Source organism: Micromys minutus, assembly GCF_963924665.1.
Source record: "Micromys minutus genome assembly, chromosome: 17".
NCBI classification, from domain to species: domain Eukaryota; kingdom Metazoa; phylum Chordata; class Mammalia; order Rodentia; family Muridae; genus Micromys; species Micromys minutus.
This window is the reverse complement of record NC_137952.1, coordinates 1,472,637-1,496,507: the sequence shown is the minus strand read 5'-3', so window position 1 is coordinate 1,496,507 and position 23,871 is coordinate 1,472,637. Positions and strand designations below refer to the sequence as shown.

Below are 23,871 nucleotides of genomic sequence, written 5' to 3'. Positions count from 1 at the left end.
AGTAATACCCAGTGCTTTGTTGATTTCCCATCCTGAGGTGCATGCTTTCCCTGTTCCTGCTTGCACAGAGCGACCAACCTTATCTGAGCTATAAGTGTCCGCTAGCACTCAAGGAAGCAGCTGATATTCCAGCTGATACTTAGTGGTCTTGCTTTTTTGCTAATACTCACTGGGAAAAGAGCTGAATTGGCATGCAGACAGTCAGCAGGGGACCACAGCACACCAGACCTAAGAACTGTGTTGGGAAGTCTGAAGACCTCAAAGTGGAGTTTGAAACTCTGGCAGATGGATGTGTGGTGTACTTGTAATCCCAGCACTCAGAAGATTGAACCAGGAGAATTGTGAACTCAAGAAAGTGTGTGTGCAAGCTGACCACCTGGATTCAGCCTCAGAACTTCAATACGACAGGATGATTGTCCTGAAGTCTGTGGCTGGCCAGCTGGAATGTGCAGTGTAACAGACACAACAGAAGAGACTCTGCTTCGGCCAAGGGGGAGGAGAGAACCAACTCTTGAAAGTTGCCATCTGACCTTCACGTTTGTGTCATTCACCCATGTATTCACACTAAAGTGCGGGGGGCGGGGACGCACAGAGACACAAATGTTCTGGCTTATATAGTGAGTCTGTCTTAAAGAAGAAAGAGGAGGCTGAAGAGAAGGCTTAGCCCTTATAAGCATATACTGCACTTGCAGAGAATCCAGGTTCTGTTCCCAGCATCCACACTGAGCAGCTTACAACCATCCATAACCCTAGCTCCACGGGGTGCAAGGCCTACCCTCCTGCCTCCAAAGATGACTGCGCTCATGTTCACACCCAAACCACATAGTGACAAAGAAGAGGAACAAGAAAAAAATAGTCTCTGGCAGGAAAACAGTGGGTTTTGGGGTTGTTTCTTTTTTTTTTTATTATTTGTTTATTTATTTAATTAATTTTTTTTTTTTTTTGAGACAAGGTCTATGTAAGGTCTTGGACATCACTGTGTAGACCAGGCTGGCCTCAAACTCACAAAGATCTGACTGCCTCTGCCTTTCAGTGCTGGGATTGGGGATGCACACTGCTATGTGCAGCCTAGAGGACAACCTTCAAGAGTTGGTTCTCTTTCCAGTGCATAGATCCCAGGAACTAGATCCGGGTCATGAGGCAGTGCTCCTTCCCTGCTGAGTTAGCACTCCTCTCCAAAGCATACAGTCTTTATCACGATTACTCTGTAATAGAGCTTGAGGTTGGGGATCATGATTCCCCCAGAACTTCTTTTATTGTTGAGAATAGTTTTCGGTATCCTGAGGTTTTTTTGTTTGTTTGTTTGTTATGCCAAATAAATTTGCAAATTGCTCTTTCCAACTCTATAAAGAAACGAGTTGGAATTTTGATGGGGATTGCATTGAATTTGTAGATTGCTTTTGGCAGGATGGCCATTTTTACTATATTAATCCTGCCAACCCATAAGCATGGGAAATCCTTCCATCTTCTGAGATCTTCTTATTTCTTTCTTCAGAGACTTGAAGTTCTTGTCATACAGATCTTTCACTTGCTTGGTTAGGGTCACACAAAACTATTTTATATTGTTTGTGACTATTGTGAGGGGTGTTGTTTTCCTAATATCTTTCTCAGCCTGTTTATCCTTTGATATAAGGAAGGTACTGATTTGTTTGAGTTAATTTTATATCCAGCCACTTTGCTGAAGTTGTCACTTAAGTATCCTATCATATCATCTGCAAATAGTGATATTTTGACTTCTTCCCTTCTAATTTGTATCCTTTTGACCTCTATTTGCTGTCTGATTGCTCTGGCTAGTACTTCCAGTACTATATTGAATAGGTAGGGAGAGAGTGGGCAACCTTGTCTAGTCCCTGATTTTAGTGGGATTGCTTCAAGTTTCTCACCATTTAGTTGGATGTTGGCTATTGGTTTGCTGTATATTGCTTTTAATATGTTTAGGTATGGACCTCGAATTTCTGTTCTTTCCAAGACTTTTATCATGAAGGGGTGTTGAATTTTGTCAAATGCTTTCCCAGCACCTGATGAGATGACCATGCCATTTTTTTCTTTGATTTTGTTTATATGGTGGATTACATTGAAGGACTTTTGTATATTGAACCATCCCTGCATCCCTGGGATGAAGCCTACTTGATCATGATGGATGATCGTTTTAAGGTGTTTTTTGATTCAGTTTGTAGAATTTTATTGAGTATTTTTGCATCGATGTTCATAAGAGAGATCGGTCTGAGGTTGGGTCTTTGTGTGCTTTAGGTATAAGCATAATTGTAGCTTCATGGAACAAATTGAGTAGTATTCCTCTGTTTCTATTTTGTGGATTATTGATATGTCTTCTTTGAAGGTCTGATAGAATTCTGTACTATATCTGTCTGGTCCTGAGATATTTTTTTTTTTTTTTTTGGAGACTTTTAAAGACTGCTTCTATTTCTTTAGGGGTTATGGGAATGTTTAAGATGGTTTATCTGATCCTGATTTAACTTTACTTGGTATCTGTCTAGAAAAATTGTCCATTTCCTCCACATTTTCCAGTTTTGTTGAGTATAGGCTTTTGTAGTAGGATCTGATGATTTTTTAATTTCCTCATTTTCTGTTGTAATGTCTTCCTTTTCATTTCTGATTTTGTTAATTTGGATACTGTCACAGTGCCCTCTAGTTAGTCTGGCTAAGGTAGATCAATGGAATAGAATTGAAGACCCAGAAATGAACCCACACATCTCTGGTCACTTAATCTTTGACTAAGGAGCTAAACCATCCAGTGGAAAAAAGACAGCATTTTCAACAAATGGTGATGGTTCATCTGGTGTTCAGCATATAGAAGAAGGCAAATTGATCCATACTTATCACCTTGTACAAAGCTCAAGTCCAAGTGGATCAAAGATCTCCACATAAAAGCTGGTACACTGAAACTAATAGAGAAAGTGGAGAAGAGCCTTGAACACTTAGGCACAGAGGAAAATTTCCTGAACAGAACACTAGTGGCATATGCTCTAAGATCAAGAATCGACAAATAGGACCTCATAAAATTGCAAAGCTTCTGTAAGGCAAAGGACACTGTCAATAGGACAAAATAGCAATCAACAGATGGGGAAAGATTTTTACCAATCCTACATCTATATCCAATATATACAAAGAACTCAAGAAGTTAGACTCCAGAGAATCAAATAACCCTATTAAAAATGGGGTACAGAGCTAAACAAAGAATTCTCAACTGAAGAATATCAGATGACTGAGAAGCACCTAAGGAAATGTATAACATCCTTAGTCATCAGAGAAATGCAAATCAAAACAACCCTGAGATTCTACTTCACACCAGTCAAAATGGCTAAGATCAAAAACCCAGGTGACAGTAGATGCTGGTGAGGATGTGAAAAAGAGGAACACTTCTCAATTGTTAGTGGGATTGCAGTCTGGTACAACCACTCTGGAAATCAGTCTGGTGGTTTCTCAGAAAACTGGACATAGTACTTACTACCTGAGAACCCAGATATAGCACTCCTGGGCATATACCCAAAATATAACAAGGACACGTTTCACTGTATCCATCCCATATACAGTCACTAATATTACTGATGCCAAGAAGTTTATGCTGACAAGAGCCTGATATAGCTGTCTCCTGAGAGGCTCTGCCAGAACCTGAGAAATACAGAGTCAGATGCTCTCAACCAGCCATTGGACTGAAAACAGGGTCCCCAATGGAGGAGTTTTAAAAAGGACTGAAGGAGGTGAAGGATTCTTAAACCCCATAGGAAGAACAACAATATCAGCCAACTCGACCCCCCAGAGCTCCCAGAGACTAGACCACCAACCAAAGAGTACACATGGAGAGACCCATGGCTCCAGTTGCATATGTAGCAGAGGATGGCCTTATCAAGAAGAGGAAAAGCCTTGGTCCTGTGAAGGCTCAATGCCCCAGTGTTAGGGGAATGCTGAAGGGGGAAGATGGGAGGGAGTGGGTGGGTGAGGAAACACTCTCATAGAGGCAGGGGGATGGGGGAAGAGATAGGGGAGTTCCAGAGGAAAAATGGGATAACATTTGAAATGTAAGTAAGGAAAATATCCAATAAAAAATAAACAAAAACAGAAGTCAAAGATCTTGGATATTCCACTTACAACTAAGCCACTGTTGACAGCGTGAAGACAAAGAAGCTCAGCAGGCACCTGCAGTGTGGCCAGCTTTGGATTTGTTTTTTTTTTTTTTCTAAATCATATTATTGATTGGTGTGTGTGTGTGTGTGTGTGTGTGTGTGTGTGTGTGTGTGTGTGCATACATATGAGTGCCATGGAGTGCATTTGGAGGCAGAGGACAACTAGTCAGAGTCAGTTCTTCCTACATAGCATGTGGATCCCAGGTAGATGACAGTCTACCTGGACAGATGCTTGTTTTTACCTGCTCAGCCACCCAGCTGGCTGGTCTGTGTTCTAGTCCACTCTCACTTCTTCATTGCTTCAGAGAATGCAGTCAATGAGCCCAACAACTTTCCATATCCAAACCACCTTTGTCACTGTCCTGTGCACAGGATCATTGCTCACTTTCTCCCATAGTGCGTATGCTGCACCTTAGAGGAGCAGAATGGCAGATGGCCACGGGGCAGCGAAGTAGTTCGGAGCTCTGTGGCTGAATTCATGTCTGGGAAGCAGTAGGGTGAGGCAGCTGGTGCTCAAGTGTGTTGTCTAAACTGCTTCAGGATTCTGCATCACAGCTGAGTGGTCAGCTCCACCCACATCTCTCATCCAGTTACTGTTGCCAAATTTTGTACTAGATAGGCAGTGTGAAGAAAATATTTAAGAGCTTTAGGCCTTGTCTGAGCCTCACAAGGAAGGAAAGAACAAATCCAGGAATTGTTACTTCGGGGACCAATTTGTACAGAGGAACATATCTTTAGGGTTTGCCAACTTTTTGGAGAACAAAACTCCAGTCTTTCAGCAAAACCCCAACAACTGAAAGAATCAGTTTTCATAGTGAAATTGAAGTACACAGTGGTTCATGCTATGCAGGAATTCAGTGCCAGGGTCTGTGACATCATCAGGTATTATGGAGTATGAAGTCATCCTCTGTAAGACCTGGATAGCTTTGTTCCTCGATGATAGGGAAAACCTCCCATTCAAGATGTGCCTGTGCACTGACATCCAGCCTCCATGAGGATGGAAGACAGCCAGTAGGCATGGGGCCCCAGTAAGACAAAGAAAGCAATAGGAACGGCCTTTAAATAACAAAAAATTATTAAGTAAAAACACCAAATTAAAAAAGGCATGTCTCTTCCTTAAAGTGTGTTTCTAGACACAGCTTCAGTTTGCCTAAGAATTTCCTCCTCCTGGTGTTCCTTGTGTACATTTGTGTGTATGAGCACGGCCACATGTGTTCGACAGAGTTCATGTGAACATCAGCTGACAGTCTTGGGTATTTGTCCTTACCTCCCACCTTGTTTGAGACAGTCTCTTTGTTGATTTTCTACTGCATAGCCAGGCTGGGTAGCCTACAATCTTTTGGGCATTCTCCTGTCTCTCCTTTCATCTTCTCAAATGGCACTGGGGTAGCAGAGGCTTCAGCTATGTGCTTTGATGTACATATGTTTCTTCTAGTCTCTGTTTTGGAATATGTAACTAGTACTGAAATTATTGAGAAACCATAAAATTGTTTTCAAAAAAGGATACTATGTATTTTCTTAACAATGTATAAGTGCACATTGGGACCATTTCTTGCAGGACAGCTTCATAGATTTAGGACACGGCATTATTTTGGACCATGCTGGCTCATTTGCTGCATTTTTCTTTTCCTTCCATAAGATGACAATCACATGGCTGTGAACTTCACAACCAGATGACCCTTCCATAACTGCACAGGCCTCTAACACCACATCTTGCTGATGTTCCCAGCTGACCCTGTAGTGTATTAAAAATTGATTTCTGTGGTAGCTTCCTATGAGAAGAGTTTCTAATCTGCTGTCAATGTTAGGAAGGCTACTTTATCCTGAATAATAACATATTCTGCTAAAGACTATGACAGTCTCCCTTGAGGGGGCTTGTCTGTGAGAAGGAACATGTACTAGATGATTCTTAAAATGCTCTCTTGTTCAGTTCAGTGATCCCCATCTTCCTTTTCTGTGTCACCAAATGAAAACTGGACTTAGAACTTACTCATGTCCCCTCTGCCACCTTCAGTTTAGTGTCTGTGTTGCTACAAAAATGAACATGTTTCACAGTTGACAATTTCCTGTCAGGGAATTTAGGAGTTTTCTGGAGTCTGAAGGCTGCCCTTGGTGGTGATGATTACTGGATAATTGCCTATACTCGCATGGAATTTCCATTTTCAGATTATACTGGGCTCTACAGCCTCTGTTTCTTTGGCAGGAAAACCCAAAAGCAACAGAATAGATTTTTCCTCCTGTCTCTGAGCTGGTTTAAACAGTGACTCACATAGGCCCTGGAGCTTTGATTTGTATTTTCATCTGGGGGCCACTTCCTACCCTTGTTTTAATTTGTCTCTAGTGTTCCCGTGAAACCCTTTCTATCCTATGGTCGAGCTCTGAGCTATTGTTGGGTACATACACTACAACACTGGACTGTCCTCAGCCGCGGCAGCCTTGCAGCAGGCAGGATGGCTAGTACTGAGGATGTCTTTAGGGAAGCAAGGCCTGCTCAGGGCGTTTGTGGTGCCAGGTGGAGGGAGGGAAAAAGTATTCCCCAGAAATCTCCAGTAGTGGTTTCGTCCAAGTAATGACGAAGGTGCTCTGCTCTATCCACCTTAAAACTTCTAGAGGGCTGTGGTCATATGAAGGCTTACTCACAGAAGGACTTGATCTAACTTATAGTTGAGAGTTTTGTTAGTGAAAGAACCATACGCCCCTCCCTTGTTCATAAGTGGTTCTGTCTGATTTTACCTTTCCATTCTAGATCCAGCCTCTGAGTCTCATGTAATGATGAATTCTCCATTTTTCTCTTTCTAGTTTTAACAGCGTATGCCAGGGAACTCACATTCTCTTCCGGGAATTCAGCTTTATACAAGCTACACCTCACAATAGGGCATCATTCCTTCGGGCCTTCTGGAGATGCTTCCGAACCGTGGGGAAAAATGGAGGTAAGTGTTCTTGACTCTATTTTGCCCCATTTCCAACCACCCCGTTTCTATTCCTTCCAAACATTTCCTTCTACAAATCACATTTATATGTTAGATCTGTGTTTATGGAGGTTGTTTGAAATTCGTGTTTGGAGATAATGCTGCACATATGAAGGTCACAGGACAACTCTGAGGAGCTGTTTCTCTCTTTCCACCTTGTGGGTTCTGGGGATTAAACACGTCAGGCTTGGCAGCAAGTGCCTTTCTTCCTACTGATACATCTTGCCAGCCCCCATCTGTTTTTATTATTGTCCTATAAATACAGTTTGACCGTAGGCCTTGGAATACTTTATTCTGAGGAGCATCTGTGCTGGGTTAAGAATGTTATTAGCCATCGTTACAATGATACTCGTTAGGAACCAAAAGTTGCTCTGAGGACATGAAGTACAATTTGCTTAACCTTCCCAGCAGCTCTCCCTGCAAGCTACTGAGATCTCCATCTTAAAAATGCCGAGCAGGATGGAGAACTCAGCAGTGTGGAGGGTTTCAAGGCAACAACAGACCCTCTTTAATTCGCTTGTGACCTGACTCCAAAGTCCTTGCTCTTGACACATAGGAGGTGCTGTGCAGTAAATAAAGGGATAGTGTGAACGCAGACAGACCGTGTTTCATAGCTTTTCACTTTGCGGCTGCTGCAGGTCCCTGTCCTGCAGGGGCATCAGCACCATTTCTTTCCTTTTTATGATACTGTCCAGTTCTAATGAATACTTGTCTCTAAAAGTAAGTGAAATGGTTTAACACAAACTTTCTTTACTAGCTTACACAGGAATTTCAACCATATAAGGCATATCATTTTGGTTTATTGTTCTTACCTATTAGATTTCAGTTGTATAAAACATTCATAGCAACATACAAATAATAGCATTGCATGATTCACAGAACTTAATGGCAGAGCATCAGTGACTATGCCTCACTTTATGCATTCTCTTAGCTGTACCATCAGCATGTGTGCTTATGGAGAATTCGAGAGCAGAAGGGATATAGGAGAAGAATCTCAACTTTTAAAAGGGATCAGGCTGGATTTGAATATATTATCACTTCTTTTTGTCTTCAAAACTGGTTCTATCGGTATTGTTTAAAATACTCCTTGTGGGTTTTAGATCAATAAACTTTTGTGCACAGTGATTGAAGTATTTGTGCCGTATACATGCTTCCTAGAGTTTGTTTTCCTGATCACTTTCTACCACCATTGTGAATCTATGACCAACGTGTCTTCGGGGGTTTCATTTTCAGGAAACCCTTGGAGCTAGATAATTGTCTTCTGTGTTCTAAAATTTCTCTCTCTCTCCCTCCCTCCCTCCCTCCCTCCCTCTCTCTCTCTCTTTCATGATACCGTCAATATTTCAAACTAGTTCATTATCACTACATATTTCATGCTGCTGCTGCTGCGTAGTCTTTGATCTTACTGTGGATTTTGTTAAGGTCACGTAACTGATGCCTATACAAGACAATGAACTTCATATTTAAGTGTTGTACATGTTCTGAATGTCTGCAATGAGCCCCTTCCCCATCTCACTCCCTCTCCTTGGGCCTATTTTTTCTCCAAGACACATACATTGAAATTAGGAAATTACTAACCTATAGTGTTCTCTAAGTGTGTAAGGACCAAAAAAAAAAAAAAAAAAAATTGTGTTGTATCACTTAAAATCCAGCCAGCCAATTGTGAGTGTACAGGAAAATCTATTCTTGGGATGCTACTCATCAAATGATAGAAAAAAACAACCGTTGAGCTGGACATGGTGGTACATACCTGTTAATCCCAGTACTTGGGAGGCTGAGGTAAGAGGATCATGAGTTCATGTAGCCTGCACTAAATAGCAAGCCTTCAGAACATATGGGGAAGAGGAGGCTGAGAGTTAAGTCAGTGACTGAGAACACTTGTTGCTCTTGCTAAAGACCTGAGTTCAGTTCCCAGCACTGACACAGTGGCTCACAACCCTCTGTAACTCAGTTTTAGGAGATCCAATGCTGTCTTCTGACCTCTGTAGGCACCAGGCATAACATAGCACACATATATTCATGAAGCAAAATACTCATACACATCAAATAAATCTAAAAAAAAATTAAGACATGTATAGGGAAAAAAGGAAATGACAGTAAGGACGGAGAGGAAAGAAAGAGGGAGAAAGGGAGGGAAAGAAAGACAGAAATAAAACATAAACACAAGCAGCTTATTGTTAATATGGAGGAGGTTTTAGTAGTCAGCAAGGGTCAGAGGATTAAACCAAACACAATATTCCCTGGAACCAAAGCTGGTCCAGAACAAGGACCCAGCTCTCTTCAGCTCTGATGGCTCAGAGAAGATGCAGATGTCTGATGCTAGCAGGTGGTTTATAGGTCTGAGGAAAGAAGCCATCTCTGTATTACAAAAGGACAGCTGACAAAGGTGACTGGAAACAACAGATTCCAGGTAGAAGAAACAGCTTTCTGTTGAATGAAGGTGCTATCCAGGGCTTTCATAGTTCAAGAGGAGTCAGTGTACGGGTTCATAGGTCGGGAGGACAGGCTGGCTCTCCTGTAAGGACTGATGCAGCTGTAACTTTAGGTGAAGACAGTGCTCATTCTGAATAACCTAGCTCTGCACATGAGGCACACCTGCCCAGGCTCTGCACATAAGGCACACCTGCCCAGGCTCTGCACATGAGGCACACCTGCCCAGGCTCTGCACATGAGGCACACCTGCCCAGGCTCTGCACATGAGGCACACCTGCCCAGGCTCTGCACATGAGGCACACCTGCCCAGGCTCTGCACATGAGACACACAGCCTGGACAGATGGACATCTGTTTACAACTCACTTTATGAACACAGTAAACCCACAGTATGTCTTACAGCTCAAATAGATCCCTTTCAAAATGTTGGTATCATCCTCAGTGTGCCCTGTCACCCAGGAGCTCTTATGGAGCTTTATAAAGATGTTGATGGTGTTTTCATGCCTAAAACAGTGTCATTCCCATACCACAGGTCAAAGAGTAATTCCTTTTTTTTTTTTTTTGTTAGGTGGGGAAATGTTTTAGAAGGCAACCTTTATTATGTTTTTAAGGTTAACGTGAGCATTATAGAAAACAAAAGTGTAAAAGTAAAAGAACAAAGATATGTTTGATCATAAGCTGTTAACTTGACCCGTCCTTTTAGGTCCTCCATATGTATACAGTGTTCTAGTTATGTGCCTAAAATTGCACAGTTCATGCCACACCTTTCCATACATGTGACCGTTCACCAATTCAAAAATTTCAAAGCTACATGACTATTTTGATAAGTAAAACATACCACATCAAGTCAGCGTGTTAGAAAAGAACTGCAGTCCCACCTTTCCTGGAGACAAAACCAGCAAAGAGCAACCTCAAGATAGAAGAACTTAAAGTCATAATTAAAACCCTGTGTTCTCCAAATGCTCCAGTTATAATGATTAATAGACACAACAAAATGTACTAGTGTGGTGTTTCTCTGAGTGTTTATCAGACCTGTGCTATTAAAATATCAGCATGTTCTTATAGTGCAGCCAGAAGATACACACACAGTAGTGTTGCTGAGCTCACCTCTCCCTGCAGGCTTCCTTCTGCGCTGCTGCTACTGCCTAATGAAAAAGTCCTGCTCAAAGCTGGTCTAGCAGTCAACTAAGATGTATCTTTTCTATTGATAATAGCAGATATTTGAAAGTTGACTAATATAGTCACTCCCAGGACATCTATAAAGAATAAACATGGAATACAGTGAGCTTTGTATACCATAGGCACAAATATTTCACCAAAAATGTACAACCAATCTATGGTTATAATTCAAACCCATCTTCTAGGTGTAGAGATACTAGCAAAGAGACTTGTCCACACCATTCTCCTCTAGGCCATTTCAAGGGCTAATTTCACTTAACATCTTACCATCTTGAATACATTGTAGGGCAATTGCTGTCATAAAAGAGCAGATCCTCTGATCGATTAGGCGAAATAAATTGAAATTCTCCAAAAGGATTTGTCCTGCCATTTTAGTTTCATTTAACAACATTCATAAGGAACTAACTGGTCATGGTGGCGCATGCATGTAGTCTCAGCCCTCAGAAGGCAGAGGCAGGCAGATCTCTAAGTTGGAGGCCAGCCTGGTCTATGAAGTAAGTTCCAGAACAGCACTTGGAAGGAAGACAGGAAGTTAGGAGTTCAGGCTTGTCTTTGGCTACATATCAAGTTCAAGGCAACTCTGGGCTATGTGAGACCCTGTTTCCAAAAAAAAAAAAAAAAAAAAAAAAAAAAAACAAATCAGCAAAAGTATCACTCATGATTCATGGAAGGAGGTTCAGATATCAACAGTAACAACAGTTTGGAAGAAGTTGATCATGAAAAGTTCTAGTCTCGAGGAGAGAAGGTTACTTTGCAAGTGGAGAAAATGGCAAGAGACCTAGAGTTGGACATGGAACCTGAAGGTTTGAGGCAACGGACGTGGCCTCATCTCAGACACTGGCAAGAAGCTGTGCTTTTCCTGAGTGAGCAGAGAAACTGTCTCAACAGTGAGTCCTCGCTGCCAGAGACAGGCAAATAAATCATGGAAAATGCAGAAGAGGATTTAGAATCTGCTGCAAACTCAGCTATTGACACGGTGCCAGTTCTTGAGAGGGTTCAGTCCGGTTTTGAAAGACCCTCTATTGTGTGTACAGTGCTGCCAAACAGTATCCCAAGGGATAGAGATCTTCCATGAGGAGAAGAGCCGATATGTGTGACAGATTTCACTTCTGTCTTATTTTAAGAACTTGCCTCTCCAGCCTCATCCAGCCTCATCCAGCCTCATCCAGCCTCATCCAGCCTCATCCACCACCTTCCTGGCAGGTCAACAGCCATCAACACTGAGGCAGAACCCTTCTTCAACAACAGCAACAACAAACCTCTACAAAGGTTCAGATGATCACAACACTTTTTAGTATTTTTGAACTAAGTATATATTATAGTTTAATGCATCATGATAGACCATGGTATAGTGTAAATGTAGATGTAGACAGCATCCTCAGGATGGAAGGACACTTTCTCTTATCAGCTCTGGGTGGTGACACACTTGGGATGTAAAATCAGTTAGAAGTAAGGGTCTGGGTTTCTGGCCTGGGCAGCTGAGGGGGAGGGTTGGAGTTGAAGTGAGTCTAATAGCACAAGCTTGTTAACTCCGCTCTCTGAAGGGTGCAGTAGAAGAGGAAGCAAAGGCCAGCCTGGGCGACCTGGGCAAAATTCCTTCTCAAAAATAAAAAAGCTTAGGGCTTAGCTCCGTGTGAGTTTACTTGCATAGGAGGCGGGTGGGTCATGGTTCCCAGTGCTCACCCCAAATATTATTAAAGAAGATATTGGTTGACTTTTAAGACATGATAGACTATACATAGAAATACTCTCACTTCAGGTGTTTTAATGTGCAGCTTTATGATAACCATTATACCTCATAGCCGTCACCACCCCCCATATCTGCACCTTGCAGACCTGAAATTCTGTACCCATTAGACATAAACTCCATTCCCTCTCATGTCTGTTTTACATAAGGAATGATACAGAGTCACAGTGTTGTTCTTTGTGAGCCGCTTAGTTCACCAAGTCTAATGTCCTCAAAGTGTCTAGGGCTGAGGCTGCACGTCAGGTTGGCAGAATGCTTGCCTGGCAGGCATAGATCCTCAGCACTGCTTAAAACTGGGCATGGTGGTACATGCCTGTGACCCTGTCCATCAGGGGCAGAGGCGGAAGAAGGGTCATAAACGCCAGGCTGTCCTTGGCTACCTACTGAGTACAAGGTCAGATGAGCTCTAAGAGTTCCATTCTTAAAAAACAAAACAAAATCCAAATGAATAGTCATCCTAACTTAAAGAAATTGAAGGTGGGTTAACACCACCCCCACTCATCTGTAGAAGATGGTTTTATTTTCTGTGTATGTGTGTGTGGGGATTGTGTAGTGAGTACAAGGTGCCCTAGGGAGCACTGGATTGCAATGGAGCTGGGTTTACAGGCAGTTGTGAGCTGCCCAACACGGGTACTGGCAAATGAACTCAGACCCTCTCCTAGAGTGACACTCTCTGTGCTCCCAAGTACTGCCTCAAAACAGCATCTACTGATAGTTTGCCACTTTCACACATGGTAAAGTCAAAAGGTTATTAAGTCCAACCAATATACACGGTACATATGCAGTCAAGTTATAGACCAGATTAATGCTCTGCTGTGTTTTGGTTTTCTGAGCTGGGATTGAACCCAGGGCCATATGCATGCTAAGCATGTACTAAACCCTGGAATACACCTCACCCCTTGACACTGTGCTATTCTGATTCTTACCCAGTAAACACCAAGCATATTTCAAGGTATTTCCATCTGACTGGAACATCTGACTTTCTGTTTTCTGGTGCTTCTTTAAACCCATAAAATGTATAATATTTGTAGCTAGAGATTCACATATCCCTGAATAACCTTTCTCACGGATAGTCTAGCCTGCAAAGTCTGGCCACCTTATTGTCCCTAAACCCCAATTTATACCTGTGTAACTCCAGAAAACTGTTCTGCTGTTTGCACGTCTCTTGCCTTACGCTGCTACTGACTCTCAGATGGAAAGGCTCTAATCCCAGCCCTTGGGAGGTGGAGGCAGGGGGACTGGAGTTCATGGTCATCTTTGGCAACACAGGAACTTTGAAGCCAGCCTGAGATTCTTGAGACACCATCTCAGAACAAACAAGAAAGGGCACAAAGTGAGGCCCATTCACAAAATAACTAAATGATAAAGAATAAAATAGAAGAGAGAAGAGGAAATGCTAGGAGGTGGCGGTGCTCACCGTTAGTCACAGCACCTGCGAGGCAGAGGCAGGTGGATCCTTTGAGTTCAAGGACAGCCTTGATGACTGCAAGTTCCAGGACAGCCAGGTCTACACAGAGAAATCCTGCCTCAAACTACAACAACAACAAAAGAAAGGAAGGGAGAGGAGAGGAGAGGAAGCTATAACTGCCTCTCAGCTCCCTCTGTCACCGGCTGGGTATAGAGAATGTGACAATAGTTGTTTCAGATAACATTTGCTTTTCCAATTGTGATATAATGACAATTTTCTTGGTAGATATTTCTTCACAGTAGAAGCATCCATGGTTAATTTATTCACTAAAAATATATATTAAACATGTATTTCTGTTGGTAAAGAATAAAGCCCTTAGCTATACTGGAAAGAAACAGAACAAAAAGCTCTTGGGGCTGATACTCCCAAACAGAAGTAAAGATTTACTTCAAAAGAAGTTTAGTCTTTTATGGGCTCAAAAAATTCAGATTAATCTCTCCACACTGAAAGAAATACCAAAGCAAGGAGATGAATTTTAAAGGTCTTTTACATTTGAATAGGTCTTTCTGCTCCCAAAAGTCTAAAGTTGCCCAAATAGCAAGAGGCTTACTGTAGTGTTCATGAGATTATCTGAAACTCAGATGCAGGGAAATTAGCATCATTCAAAACTCAGTCATGCAGAAATGACATCGCATCCCTGTACTGGCTAAAAACTGGAAGAAAATGTTTTTTGCTGGTGGGTCAGCGCCCTAAGCATCTACAGGTGGCTTCGTTTTAGAAATGTGCTGGAAGTCCAGCCTCCTTCGCTACCTCCCAGAAGGTTTGGCCTCTTTCTGCTCATGCTAAAATATGAACATGATGCTCTAAGGAAATCATCTGCAAAAGAACGGCATAGTGCAGCTTGGCCGAGCAGGGGCTGGCATCTAACTGAGGAGCGTGGGGCTAATATCTTTCCTCCCAAGCTCTGCCTCCAAGAGCTTTTGCTCATTCTGGATGAAAACCGGAAACTGACATATTAGGAACGTGTTCCAAAGTTTCCTGGGAAAAGACAGTATTAAAAGTGTTTAAGCAAAGATTTTAGGAACATCCAGATACAAACTTTGCAACTGTCTTTAAGAAATCAGAAGCTGCACCACTGAGAAACCCAGAAGCGTGTGTCCAGGCTGAAGTCTAGGTTTGTCTATGGCCTAAGAGGATCACAGAGAATTTGGGAACTGCTTTTCCTCAGCAGCTGGATACACCACAGGCAGCTGCGATTAAAAAGATAAAGAAATCTACATCTGCTTAGAGTTCAAATGCTATATGATTCCCCCGTGAAAGTAAGTGAATTCCTGAAGAGTCCCTGTTTCTAAATTAGGAAGAAATCAGGCGATTGGACGGTTTCCACAGTTGTCTCCATCTGCATAGCACCAAGACCGACCCAACACTCCTCTGCGACACAGACCTTCAGTGAGCCCTTTATGACTGGCCAGGGGACGAGGAAAACGTCACTTGCACACTCAGTCTATGGGTGTCTATGTACACGAAATGACCAGAGGGCTAGTTCACTTAAAAGTTTAGTCTGCCTTTCATTTTGTAAAGAGGACGTTTTTGCCAGTACACCACATACTTCTTGTGCCCCAGGAAAACAGATACGAGTGATCTATAGGGTTACAAGGCAAAGAAGCAGCGATCAAAGTAGAAATAGGAGAAAAAGCCTTGTGTGAGCACATCAGTGATTCCAGATCTACCACAGCTTGACAGGGAGCAAACTGTGCAGCCCTCCTCCAAGTTAAACAGTTCTCATTTATTTATTTCATTCCCTTTCTTCTGCAGAGTTCAAATGTTTATTAATGATTTTAATACAGGCTGAAGCATGAGACAAGGTGCTCAGAAAGTATGGGTGTGAACTTTTCTGATGGGGACTCATCCAAATTATACAATTTGATTAGTTACAAAATGGGCAGAATAATACCCATATTATCTGTTAGTTAGGATAGTTGAAATGATCTAATAAGATACTGGACCATTCTTTAAGGTTCAAGTGGCCATACATAAAGAAGCAGAGCACGGTCCAGAGCAGCATCGGGGAGCTCGCAAACTCAATGAGAACAGCTGATGCCATGCCTGCCCACTTGACCTAACAACAGCGAGCCTCCGAAAGTATTTGCTGGCTGAGGAAATGACTTAGGTCTTCCTTTCCCTAAGTTAGGATCTCTATTTAAACTGAATTTTATTGATTGTGTTTTGAGAAAGGATCTCTAGGAGCTCAGCTGGCTCTGGGTGATAGGGTCACAGGCATGCATCACCATGTTAGTTTTAAGCAGTGCTGAGGGTCTGTGCCTGCCAGGCAAGCATTCTGCCAACCTGAAGTGCAGCCTCAGCCCTAGACACTTTGAGGACATTAGACTTGGTGAACTAAGCAGCTCACAAAGAACAACACTGTGGCTGTATAATTTTATATGAAGCATCAGAAAGTAAGATTTTTGAAAGCATGAGACACGAAATGATGCCTCTGGAAAATAATAGAAAGTTCATCCTGGATAGGGTTTAGCATATAAGAGAAAACCGTCATTGCAGATTAGGACGAAATAATGCTGAACGCTTAGTATGTGTCAGCCAGAGAAAACTGTTTTACACATAATCATGTGATCGTCACATCAAACAGGAGTCCGCATGGTTGCTACTCGTTTCCATGTAAGAAACAGAACGCTAGACAATGAAAAGTGCATGTCAGAAAGGTTTTAAACATTAACTAATAATGATGATGATGATGATGTGTGTGTGTGTGTGTGTGTGTGTGTGTGTGTGTGCTTGCATGTGCATGCACATGTTCTAGGGTGGAGATCAAAAGAAAAATCCTTACCTCTCTGTGTAGAGTTCAGGGATCCATCTCAGACAAGTACCAATGCCGAATCTCGCTGGCCAGCCACAAAGCTTTCTAAGCAACTCATATTCACAAAGGCCGTGTTTGTAACACTCTGCTGGACTGCCTGAATGCATATGACCCAGTTATGAGGGCTTCGTCGTCCTAAGAAGAAGTGCACGCTTTCTCCTGAAGTCAGTGGGGCACTGTCACTGACGAGTGAGGGAAGGGTGCAGGCAGCCAAGGCTGAGGGCAGGGAGCAGTTAGGAAACACGAGCAATGGCTGCCGATCTGGACCACTGTTTGAGGTGAAGTTTTGATAAGGTGCTATGATTGATTGGGTGGGGGTGGGAAAAGGTAGAAATGAATGCCAGGGGCTAGAGAGAGGGCGCTAATGTTAAGAGAATTGTTTCTCTTCCAGAGGACCGAGTTCAGTTCCTGGCAGCCCACCTGTAACTGCAGCCCTGAGGATCTGACCCCCTCCTTGAGCCTGCACGGGCTGTGCACCCACATGTTCAAACTCACACAGACATATGCACCCACACATACAAGAATAAATCTTTCTTTTAAATGAATGAATTACATGACCTAAAGTATTGTCAGTTACCCCTTAGGAGGAAGAGGCAAAAGGGTAGATGTTCAAGGGTAGCCTGGACTACATAAAACCCAGTCTCAAATAAGAAAAAAACGTCCCATTGTGTTTCTCTTCCCACCCTCACTCTGCATTTCATCCTGAGGTCTTCATGGTCTTGGCGGATTCATTTTGTGCATATCGAGAATCACCACTATTTAGGAAGAAGTTTTTAGTGATTTAATTGGATTCACACCATGCACCCCAATCCTACTCACCTCCCCACCCCTTCATACCCGGTGTGGAAGCTGTATCGTGTCACAGTGCGTCCCTCCGTCCGCCCTCCGTCCACACTTCTTACCTGAGATGGTGCTACAATGAGTCGTGGGTCTGGTTCAAGGCCTCCGGCTTCTGTGGCACCATCAGTCCTGGACTCTCACTGGGGCTCCTCCTGGATGTCCTGTTGTTTAGCAGAGACTCTTTAATCAGGCCTGTGGAGTCTGTAGTCTTGTAATTACGGACAAAATCCCTGCTTTTACAGCTTAGATTCTAAGAATCAGAGTCTTTGACATCTAATTACATGGATTTTAAAAATCTGCTAATTTTTCTAAAATATTCAACCTCAAGTTGGGTGACAGAGGTGCAGGCATTAAGGCTCAGCTGAGGCTCCATCCCGAGTGGTCCTTTCCTCACTTCCCCTAGAGTGAGGAAGCAGCAGACAAGCTGAGCCCACTGCCTGTGCCCCTCTTACTCAACTTTCCTTTTTCACTTTCATCCTTCAGAACATCTTTAGAAAAAAGAAGTGACAATGTCTTTTGCCTCAAAGTTTTCACCTCCAGACCCTCAATAACTTGGTCTTTTGCTCTGTTTAAGTTTCCCATTTCAGAGACCTGGGTCTGTCCGATATGCAGACATATTCCTGCAGTGCTCCGTGCCCATCCTCTCCCACTCACACCTCCTCACCTCCGTTCACAGGACCCTTGTGCTGCTAACCTCCTTTATCCCTTTAGGTCGGGGTTCAAAGGTCAGCTCTTTGAGGGGGCCTTCTCTTTAAATCCCTTCCTCATCTAAATTAAGGTTCTCCAGGACTCCTTTCTGATATCCATGTATATGTAAGTCTGTATATGTATGTACATATAATCAGACCATATATCTTTATGTAATTAGACCATATAGTAGCTAGATCTGTCTGTCTATAGATAAAGAGATATGGAGATATAGATTTTTTGAGACAGGTTTCTCTGTGTATTCCTGGTTGTCTGGGAAATCTCTCCGTAGAAGACCAGGCTAGCCGATGACTCAGAGATATACCTGACTCTGCTGGGATTAAAGGCATGAGTCACCACACCCAACATTCTACCTCTTTTTAATTTTTGTATGTTTATTTGTTTGTTTGGATGTTTATGGTGTGTATGTGTGTATGTATGTATGTGCATGTGCATATCATACTCATATATGCCATGGTACATGTGTGGAAGCCATATATGGATTCCAGGGATCAAACTCAGGTCTACCTGATTCTTGCTGGTGCCTTTACCCAGGGTCATCTTACCAGTCCTATCTGCTTATATATTTTTACATATTTATTTTTGTTTATGTTTATGTGTGTATATTTATGAAATGATCCTCGTGTGTTTGTGTGTGTGTGTATGTGTGTGTGTGTGTGTGTGTGTGTGTGTGTGTGTGTGTGTGTTCATGGAGTTGAGTTGCTAGCAGTTTATATGCGTGGCAGGAACCGAACTCTGTAGAAGAGTAGGAAGTGTTCCTAACCCAAAGACCATCTCTCCAGCTTTCCTTCATAGGTTGTTTAGTCTCATCATTTTCTATGGTTCCATACAAGGTGTCATTTAAATGACACCAGTTAGTGTCTGTCTCCTGAATGAGACTTGAGGTCACAATCCTTACTTATTTTGTCTGTCATGGTGATTTACAACTAGAGTCCTAAGTACTTGGGAGACTAAGGTAAGAGGATCCTTTGAGCCCAAGAGTTCAAGGCCAGTTGAGGCAAGATAGTGAGATCGTATCTCAGAATAAAATAATGTAATCCTGGTACTAGTTATGCACCAGCCACGTGGAGGCATTGAAGGTCATACTCTAAGAGCTTCACTAACAAGCACTATTGTACTTAAGTCATTATTTACAATTGTAGTTAAGTACTCCTGAATTGATTTTAAGTGCCTATTGATAATCTAAATGAATGACTTAGTTCATTAACTGTATGCAAACATTGACAATTAGTGAGAGGAAACTTCCTTTTTTGTAGACTGGATCTTTCTATTATTCCTGGCTGTTCTAGGGCTCTGCCTTTTACATCAGGACAGTCTCTACTGGTAAAGATCCTCCTGCCTCTGCCTTGTAAGTACTGGGATTAAAGGCACACACTCTACTCCCCCCCTTTTTTTTTTTTTTTTGTATTCTAGGTGTTCTGAAAGACATCACAAACTAGTGGTTGGCCAACTGTACATGCCTTGACCTGCAGATATCTTCCTTTGGCTTGCCGTACTAAAAATGCTTTTAAAAACTTAGATGCCAATATTGCATATAAAAATCTCAAGAGTAACTTTACTTGCAGAGTGGAAAATCCTCCCAACACCGTGCCCACATTCCTGTAGGGAGACAGATCATCAGGGTGGAGCTGCAGCTGCTCCAGTTAGGCCGGGCATGTGGCCTCAGATTTACCACACCCCCAGCTGCCCAGTTTCACCTGCTCAAACTTCCTGCCTGGCCTCTCGGCTTTTGGTTCCTGCAGAATCACTAAAAGGCAGAGTTACACTCTTAATTCAGAAGATGGGGAACCACAACCTTATTTCTCAAACTAGATTATCATTTCCTTTTCTCTGTGTTATTGTGTTTTCCTATGAAACATTATCACTAGAAGAGATCTTAGAAATAATTGCATCTTGAAACTGGGGCTGGTTCTTTTTAAACATTGAAGGAGGGTGTGGTGTGTGTGTGTGTGTGTGTGTAGAAGTCAGAGGACAACATTAAAAGTTGTTGCTCAGATGCCTTTTGTTACAGACAAAGTCTCTCATTGGTCTGGAAATTCACCAGGCGTAGGCTAGGCTGGCTGGCCAGTGAGGTCCAGAATCCATCTGTCTCCGTCTCCTGTCTTGGCATGCCATGTACCTGGGTGCTTTTTTAAAATGTGGGCTTTGAGGATTCAGATGTAAGTCCTCACACTTTTCTTAAGATTTTTGTCTTTGTGTGTGTGTGTGTGTGTGTGTGTGTGTGTGTGTGTGTACCTGTATGCTGCATGTATGTGAGTGCATGTGCAGTCCTGAAGAGCCGGAGTTAGAGGAGGCTGTGAGCCACCTGACATGTGTGCTGGGAACCAAACTTGAGTTCTTTGGAAGAGCAGCAAGTGCTTTTAACCACTGAGCCATCTCTAGACCATGTTTTTATTTTCACTCTTGCAAAATGTCTAATATTTACCATGTAAGTGTTGTTTTATGTCTGGCTCTGTGACCTTGAGAATATTTGCACTGTTGTTACAATAGTCCCTGGTACCCACCTTCAGTCCTAACCTACATGACTGTCCTGGGCACATCACATAAGTGTTACTGTGCAATAATTACCTTATAGTGGCTATTTTATGTTCCATTTAGCCTTATGGTTTCAGTTTCATTTATGTTATAATATGTTTCAGAATTCAATTGCCTTGATGGTGGAACAATTTCCCACAGTGGGCAGACACCACATTTTGTTTATCTATAGTTTCTTGTCCGCCGACACTTAGATCACTTCTGCACTTTGACTTATGTGATCATACTACTAAGCACACAGGTACACAATGATTTTGTTTGAGTCCTTGTTTTCAGTTCTTTTAGCGTGTAACTAGAAGCTACGTTACTGCTTAATGTCTGTGGTAATTGTAATTACTTTGAGTGTCTGCTTTACTGGTTTCTTGTCTCATCTTTACTAATGCTTATTTTCTGTTCTGTTTGTAAGTGTGATGTGTACATGGGGTGTGCACATATACACACATATGTAGAGGCCAGAGGCCTCCTTAATATTTTTATGTGGTTTAGTGTCTCAGCTCACTGGCCTGATTGGAATGTCATCTACTATGCTGAATAAAAGTGGCAGAGGCAGCTACACCCCTAGCCTCAGCTTAAAACATTAACTCTGGCTCTTTCCAGCCAGCGCCGAGCGATGGTCATCTCCTGGGACAACTGACACAAGTGCTGCAAGACCGGGGGTCAGAGAAAACCCTACCCCAGAAGTGGGAGTGTGAGCTGGGACGGCCTGCTGCCAACACTAAGACTGGCCCTCACCGCTTACGCTCAGTCCCAGTTCAAGGAGGCACTAAGAAGTACCGGGCTCTGAGATTGGATGTGGGGAACTTTTCCTGGAGCTCTGAGTGTTGTACTCACAAAATAAGGATCATTGATGCTGTGTACAATGCATCCGATAATGAGCTTGTCCGCACCAAGCCCCTGGTGAAGACCTGCTTTGTGCTCACTGACAGCACACCGCGCTGGCAGCGCTACGAGTCCCACTGTGCACTGCCCTTGGGCCGCAAGAAGGGGGCCAAGCTGACTCCTGAAGGGGAAGAAATTGTAAACAAAAGACGATCAAAGAAAATTCAAAAGAAATATGACAAAAGAAAAAAGAATGGCAAGCTCAGCAGTCTTCTTGAGGAGCAGTTCCAGCAGGGCAGGCTTCTAGCCTGCACTGCCTGAAGACCAGGCCAGTGTGGCAGCGCAGACGGCTTTGTGCTCGAAGGCAAGGAGCCGGAGTTCTATCTGCGGAAGATCAAAGCCCGGAAAGGCAAATAAACCATCATCATTCGTAGCTCGTCTTAAAAAAAAAAAAAAAATTGACTCTGGCCCGGTGTGGTGGTGCACACCTTTAATCCCAGCCTGACTCAAGAGGTAAAGGAAGCCAACCTGGTCTAGAAAGCAACTTCTGGGATAGCCAAGACTACATAGAGAATCCCTGCCTCAAAAACAAAAACAAAGCAAAACAGAACCCCCGACCATGGAGGAGAACCTTTCCAGGATCTGCTTTCAGGACAGACCCACGTCATCCATACAGACAGCCCCAGATGTTGGCAGATTTGTATTTAACATTCTGATTTCCAGTACAAGCTTTTTTTAATTACTTCATAATTAAACAACTAATTCAGATGTTCAGAAAGGAAGTGGTAATGCGTTTATTTTTATGCCAAAGCTGAATTGGTCATATTTCTCAGTAAAGAATAATCACTTTGGAGAAAACCTCTGGCCTCTACACTTATGCACACAAACATGTACATGCAACTGTGCATGCCTGCACACAAACATAGAAAAATAAAGATATACATGTCTGTTTTTTTCTCTTCTTCTTTCTCCTTCATTATCATCATCGGGTGATGCTAGAGATTGAAATCAGGACGATTGACATGCTAGGGAAGCTATTTAACTTTGAGTTGCATATACTGCCAGCCAAAACATCAAAGTGTCATTCAGGATTATGTATGAGTTGCTCAACAGTGTTACTTGTTTTTTGGTTTGTTTTTAATGGTCATATGCCCCAAAGACTATTATAGGCTGTGTCCTTTAAAACTCCCAACTTGAAGTCCTAACCTCTTTATATTTGGAGTTATGTCCCAATAGCACGTGGAGCAGTCAGCTGAAGTTATGCTTGTGAACCTGGTCTGATAGACTGTCCACCCCTCCCTCTCCTCTTTGCTGTGAGGACAGGGAAAAAAAGAGAGAGAGAGAGAGAAATCCTCTGCCAACACCAGCTCTGCTGGCATTTGGATGTTAGATTTCTGGTCCACATAGAACTGGAGGAAAATGTGGTGGCAGTTTTTGTAGTGCCAGGGTAATATTAATCTGATTCAACTCACATCAGGATCTTTATTCTGTTTGAGCTAGCTCGGGCCCTCCCAACGTACCACCATCTTACAGGATGGTTTTGGTGGTGCCCCAAATGGGACAGGAGGGTTTTGGAGCCCCAAATGTCTATCAGGGCAAGCTTTATAGTAAGCAACAAACTGGGGGTGAGTGTGCAAGCATCTAATTGGAAAGCTACTGTGGCCTTTAACATACTTGGCTGGTGCTGGGAGTCATATCATAAACTTAATTTCTGCTTCCCCCGCATTGGTGGTCATTAGGCAGGGGGTGGGCTTGTAACCTGGAGATGCTGGTCTTGTTTGGAGATTAGCCTAGAGACTGGAGCTAGGCTTGGGTTTTGTTGGGGGTGGGGGAGCAACTTGGAAACTAATGCTAAGTACCGTGCTATTAGTTTACCTGAGTTTAAACTTAGGTCAGGGTCTCTAAAATGGAATCTGAACTTAAAAGATTTGGTCTTTCATTTTCAGCCTCCGTCTCTAGTGACCTGTACCCACTGATTAGCATGACGTGTGCTTTAATTTTATTTTTCATGTAGAGTCCATACCCTGTTTTGATACATCACCAACATTTTATCCAAGGTTATTACTATGGCAATATGTATCCCTGCCTTATAAAATTGTACTTGGTAAGCCTATATTTTATGGGTTTACTTTAAGATGGAAACGTAGCCAGTCATGTTGACACATGATGCAGTCCCAGCACATGAGAGGCAGAAGAAGAAACTGAGTTCACTGCCAGC

General features: G+C 42.7%; 1 protein-coding gene and 1 pseudogene across 3 annotated transcripts in view; both read left to right on the top strand.

The window, feature by feature from the left end:
* The window catches only part of CSTPP1 (centriolar satellite-associated tubulin polyglutamylase complex regulator 1), a 147,130-nt gene that overhangs the window by 52,423 nt on the left and 70,836 nt on the right, over positions 1–23,871 (top strand). For both annotated transcript variants that reach the window (XM_080931750.1, XM_080931749.1), the window contains exon 3: positions 6,942–7,072. In XM_080931750.1, coding sequence (XP_080787876.1) covers positions 6,942–7,072 — 131 coding nt within the window. The remainder of the gene's footprint in view (positions 1–6,941; positions 7,073–23,871) is intronic.
* LOC308431423 (small ribosomal subunit protein eS8-like) lies at positions 21,445–22,070 on the top strand (annotated as a pseudogene). The gene has a single exon. The product of its transcript is annotated as a small ribosomal subunit protein eS8-like (transcript).